Source organism: Pimephales promelas, chromosome 16 (assembly GCF_988280905.1).
Source record: "Pimephales promelas chromosome 16, fPimPro1.hap1.1, whole genome shotgun sequence".
NCBI classification, from domain to species: Eukaryota; Metazoa; Chordata; class Actinopteri; order Cypriniformes; family Leuciscidae; genus Pimephales; species Pimephales promelas.
This window is the reverse complement of record NC_142784.1, coordinates 1,246,636-1,252,635: the sequence shown is the minus strand read 5'-3', so window position 1 is coordinate 1,252,635 and position 6,000 is coordinate 1,246,636. Positions and strand designations below refer to the sequence as shown.

The window sequence follows — 6,000 nt, the reverse complement described above, 5'->3', positions numbered from 1 at the left end:
AGCAGCCGGTAACAAGAAGTAGTCGAAGAAGAACGTCCTCGTCTCAGTTCTCGCGCATGCGTTCTGGAAATCTCTTTAATTCTCGTCTCAAGGCCCATAAGGAAGTAATGGAATAGTCGAATAAAGTCGTTATTTATGTGTTTTTTTTTCGCACAAAAAATATTCTCGTCGCTTGATAAACTTATAATTGAGCCGCTGTAGGCACATGGAATATTTAAACATTTTCTTTAATGACTTTATGGGCCGTCAAGAGCCAGTCCCTTAGGAAGTCTATGGAGGAGTGATCCAGCTCTCAAATTAAATAAAAAATATCTTCATTTGTGTTCCGAAGATGAACGAAGGTCTTACGGGGTTGGTACAGCATGGGGGTGAGTAATTAATGACTTCATTTTCATTTTTGGGTGAACTAACCCTTTAAGTAAAATGTATTTATACAGCACATTTCACAGACTAGGTCACAAAGCGTTTTACAATAGACAGAAACAGATAAGAAATAAAATAAAACAGATAAAATTATCAATATATAAAGGACAGAGATTACCCAAAAGCTAACCTGAACAAATGAGTCTTCACTTGTCCCCTAAAACTGGCCTTCACTGGCACGGTGGTTTTGTTAGACCCGCATGGTTTTGCATAACATCAGTTCTTTTTAAATAATTTAATTTGCAAATTTTGTTTTATTATTTAAGCCTTTATTGTCTTCTATAATGGACATCTGCTGTAAACAAGCTTTAGTTCCCGCCACTTCCTGCTGCTGCCACTCACGGAAACAAACACCAGTGAGTGTGTGAGTGAGTGGGTGTGTGGATGAGCTCAGGATTGACTGGGTTTATTGTTTCTTATCTACAAATATCAAGTCGCGGAAACATTTGGCGCGCGAACAGAGAGCTTTCGGCGCGCGAATAATGGTCGCGCACATGGCACATTATGGAGAAACTACACAACTGAACGATGGGTGAGTGTCGATGGCGAACTGCTGCAACATCATCATCTGAGCGGAGCTCGTGCTGCTGCTGCACGCGCTGGACGTAAACAAAGAGCGCGCGCCGTCGCGCAAAACTGAAAGTACCACAGTAATAACCGTGCAGTAACGAGGGATTAATGATTCAGGGTTCAGCAGATCTCATCATATATGAAGTTTATTTCTGCGTTAAACACTCTGAAATGACCAATGCACTGATCTGCACGAGCGACTCGAGTCGTCACTGACATCACTATCAGCATCCGCCATATCTATTTGTGTTTTAAATAGTAAGCTGGACAGTTCGAGATGTTCAAGTCAAATCGTGCTAATGTGGGAAGCGAGGCGAACCTCTCAATGTGAATGTGTAGTGTTATAGTACTATGGAAAAGGCTCGAGTTAGGAATATTAATAATTCATTGTGACGTCGGTTGGCCAGTAACGTTACCTGATTGGCTCAAAGGCGTTTTTGGTTTATGAATGTTTAAGATTATAAGAAGAACCCATGGCCAGGGGTCTGGGTCTCTAAACAAAGTTGAATAGTTACAACAAAATTTGTATTGAAATCTTAATTTTTTTTAAATTAAATTTGTTCATTTAAAGTCCATTCAACCAAACGATTAATTCTTCCAAAAGTGAATGAAAAACGTATTGTTAAAGCAGTTAATCCAAGTCTATTGAAAAAACACGGTCACTTCATATGTTGAACAGGTTTATTTTAAGGTTTTATTTACATATAAACATTCATGAGCTCATCAAACATGGTAAACAGAAGTGACGCGTGTGAACAAACATGGTTCTTTAGGACTGTGGATGATGGATCCCTGTACCTCCCTTTACAGAAGGAATGACACCTGAGAATGTCTCTTATTGACCAGTCAATGCGTTTCTAACTGATTTAAGCACACTAAACACTGCTCTTCAGTAGGGTAGCGGACAGATATTTGACAATAACCATTTAACCTAATGACCTCTCGTTCCCTATCAACGGCCTTCTGAGATAAGCTCAGATAAAGAGCGGCACAAAACCAATTACACACTTCCCATATGCAGAATGATGCACTTCGGTTCAGTGTAATCTGAGCCCTGGGATCCTCCTTCCACATTCATGAGTTTATAACCGAAAGATGTGGAATATTGCGTGTGAAACGTCTATTTTGTGGTATATGACATCACCTCATTCATAAATGAAGAAGTGGATCGTAAGGAGGGTGACACTTTATTTTAACGTCACAATGTTTGTACATTTAAGTACTGAATAATATTAATGAACTAAATGTACTTATTATAGGGTTAGAAGTAGGATGAGGGTTTGGTTTAAAGGGACAGTTCACCCAAAAATGAAAATTCTGTCAGTATTTACTCACCCTCATGTTGTTCCAAACCTTCTATGTGTTTATTTGTTCTGCTGAACACAAAGGAAGAATATTTCGAAGAATGTTTTAATCAAACAGATCTCAATCCCCATTGACTACCAGAGTAGGAAAAAATACATACTATGGTAGTCAATGGGGATTGAGATCTGTTTGATTAAAACATTCTTCCAAATATCTTCCTTTGTGTTCAGCAGAACAAATAAACACATAGAGGTTTGGAACAACTTGAGGGTGAGTAAATACTGACAGAATTTTCATTTTTGGGTGAACTATGCCTTTAAGCTTAATCGCGTGCAGATATGCACAATTTATAGTTATTACTACAGTAACTACATGTAACGTGTAACAAAACAAAGTGTTACCTATATATAGAAGTTTACTGAACTATGATGACTTCTGCTTCTGAGAACCTGCAAATGTGAAAAGGCTCCATTAACATGCATGTTAATGCGCCGCCTCTGACCATGAGGATGTGGCGTGGCTTGCGAGTGAACGAAAAGGATACGGATGGCAAAGTGCATCTGATTGTAGTTAATGACTAGGTGGAGCTTCACTGCGGTCCGGACACATTCAGGACTGATAGCGTTCCCACTGCGTAAGTGAAGACGTGGTTTTTAAAGAGCTCTGTTTGGGGTTTCAGTGATCCGATCAGTGATAAAGAGCTTTAGACTCCTGTATTTCATGAGTTCACCTGCATTCAGTGTTAAAGTGCTAAACAGATCTGGATTGCTGGCCTTCCTAGCAGAAGGGATTCAGTCCTGATGTTCGGCTTGAGTGCCAAACTGACCCTTTGGCAGGGATGAAAATTAGCAACCGCCACCAGCCAAATGCGGGTGATTTTGTGTTGTGGCGGGTAAACTCACTTCACCTACCGGCCACCGTGGCGGGTAAATAAAAAAAACATACTGTTTCACCCGGACGGCGGACACTTTTAGAGGAGGCACACCTTCAACTCCCGCGCGCTTCGTCCGTCGAGGCTCGATGAGGGAAGAAAACGTGGGAGTGCGAGAGGCGGTTTGCCGTCCAAAGGTGAGCTAGCCATGCGCGCATGTTGCATTTTAGGGCGGGGTAGCTCTCTTATAGCAAAGAGTTAGCCGCACGAACATTTACCCGTGCGCTTCTTCCGTCGAGGCTTGAGCGCGAGAGGTGGGAGCTAGCCGCGAGCGCATGATGTAAATTTGACAGAACTGTGTTGTTCCTAGAGTCTCTAATCACTAAAAATCCCCAAATGCTCCACGTGAAACTGCGGTCTTCTGACCTTTTACAATTGTGTCAATTGAGTTTGATTAATATGCGCGAGGGGGCCCGTACAAATGCCATAAATGTACTGCCCGGACCCGACCTGGACCCGTCTATTATTTGAAAACTGGACCCGAACCCGGCAGTAAGACACAAACCCGACTGGACCCGATTGTCACATATTATTTCACACGAGTTGCGAAAAATAAAACTTTTTGTCTTACCTAATTTTCGTAGCCGTCGTCTCACTTCCTTGTAACGTTACCTGACTGACTGATGCATTACAATCCACCGACAAGAAAGTTCTATCCATGTTATTTCTCTCGTTATTCCAAGCTTAATCCACTCATTATTTCAGCTTTAAAAGTCCACTTGATGTCACGGTAATGGATGACAAATGCAGCCTTGCACATGTACATTCTGACTCGAGTTAACTCGCATAATAACTTTAACTGTTTGCCCTTTTGAACTATAATAACGATTGCTTGTTCAGCTTGATCATATCTGTGCTCTCTGCTCTTCATTGAGTCTGAATCTGACCACCAAAACTTTAAGATTAAACAAGACGGTTCATTTATACTATTATAAACATTGGAGAAAATGTAAAACGCGGTTTGGCGGAAGCTCTGCTCTGGTTGCCATAGAAACATTACACGCGCTTGAGATTGCACTCCGATCGCACGTGTATTACCAGCCCGTTCTCAGCGCGTGTTATATTAACGATAACGGGTGCCATGTGAGTAGTATTTTGCTGTTTTGTCATAAACCGTCCTATATGACACTAAAGGATGAGAATGTGTTGGTATTACACACAATGTTAAACAGACCCGCGACCCAAAGTAATAGATTCGGACCCGACCCGGACCCGGCTGATCATTTAAAATATAGACCTGAACCCGTACGGGTCCCGGGTCGGGTCCGTGGCCGACGGGTCTCGGGTGTACTGTGAAGACCTCTACTGTCAAGCGCACCAGTCTTTCTATTCTACATCACTCACCGATCAAAAAAGGCATTGGCGGCGCCAAAAAGCGGACAATCTGACGGGTTTTAGAAGATTAAATACAACCCGAAACTAAAAAAAGCCTTTATTTACCCAAACCTGTCCACACCAGGCGTGTAAAAGAGACAGGCGTCTGTTTGGGACTTGGCTATTATTTGACGTTTTAAGGTACTCTCGCAGAGAGCAACCTCCAGCATAGAGTGCGGTTTAGCATCGGTTCAGTTTTTTGTTTTATCTGCCCTACTAATTTAACGAAATGTATATCAGTTCATGGTTTGTGTGTGTATTAGAGAGAAAGAGAAAATGTGAGTATTTCATTGAGACTTGAGATTAAATAAACTGGTTAAGTATTGTAGATCTTGTAGTATTAATTTCGAGCCCGTTCTCATCCCAAAGCGCCATATAGGACGCTTTTGCAAAAGCGTAAATATCCAACGCACATGGCACCCTTTAACGTGAAATGAGACGCAGATATATTTGGGCAGAAGGCGCCCCCTAGTGGTCTAACCCTTACCCTACACCATACCTAAACTTAACCATTAACCGAAGCGTCTCATTAGACGTTAAAGGGTGCCATGTGCGTTGGATATTTACGCTTTTGCAAAAGCGTCCTATATGGCGCTTTGGGATGAGAACGCGTTGTAATTTCCACATGCAGCCTTACATTGTTGGTTAAAAACAAGAAAGTGGCTGGTAAAAACATTGAATGGCTGGTAGATTTTGAAATCCACTAGACACAGTGGCTGGTGGACAAAAAAGTTAATTTCCATCCCTGCCCTTTGGATTATGGTATTGGATAAAATGGGGAAGATTAGAAAAGGAAAAGAGTTGGCTTGAGGGAGGGATGTTGTCTCTGGAGCCTGATGAGATGAAACCCATGAACAGTGAGAAACAGGACCTTATCAGAACATAAATGAAATTGGTTTTAAAAGTTTTCAAGGATTTTTTCAAGAGTGCATGTGTGCTTTCTGAATGACTTATTGTTTCTGGTGTTATTGTTGAGTTTGTTCAGGCAGTGAAGAGTCAAATGTCAGTGGTGTGCGGTTTGTTCTTTTAGCCTGAGGTCAGAGTGTGCAAACAGATATAAAGCCGCCCACAGTGCTGCTGACACGCTTCATGAAGCTCACTGCTGCTTGCACTTTAAGTGACAGATTGTTGGCATAATTTGATCCTTTCACTGTTCATTTTTAGTGTGAATCATCATGATTTGAGCGTGCAGGAGTGTTTGTGTGGACTGGAGGTAGGCCTGCTTCAGGGAGTGGTGCAGTGAGAATATGAGATGCTGCTTCTCCATGGTTTCCTGTGACAGCATGTCATGTGACTGGCAGGGCGTGTCTAGAGAATTTGCAATGGGTTGGCAGTCAGTCACTGCCTCAAAACATGGTGGATGCAAGTGACACACATGAGCTGAACTCATAGAGAGG

The 6,000-nt window shown here is 42.0% G+C and overlaps 1 protein-coding gene across 3 annotated transcripts in view; it reads left to right on the top strand.

Annotated features, from left to right (window-relative positions):
• Nucleotides 1-764: 764 nt before the first annotated feature.
• The window catches only part of LOC120464487 (nacht, lrr and pyd domains-containing protein 1b-like), a 29,856-nt gene continuing 24,620 nt past the window's right edge, over nt 765-6,000 (top strand). For all 3 annotated transcript variants that reach the window (XR_016146776.1, XM_039654006.2, XM_039654005.2), the window contains exon 1: nt 765-955. Coding sequence is in view for 2 of the 3 variants with exons in the window: in XM_039654006.2 (XP_039509940.2) it covers nt 906-955 (50 nt within the window). In the remaining variant the exon portion in view is untranslated. The remainder of the gene's footprint in view (nt 956-6,000) is intronic.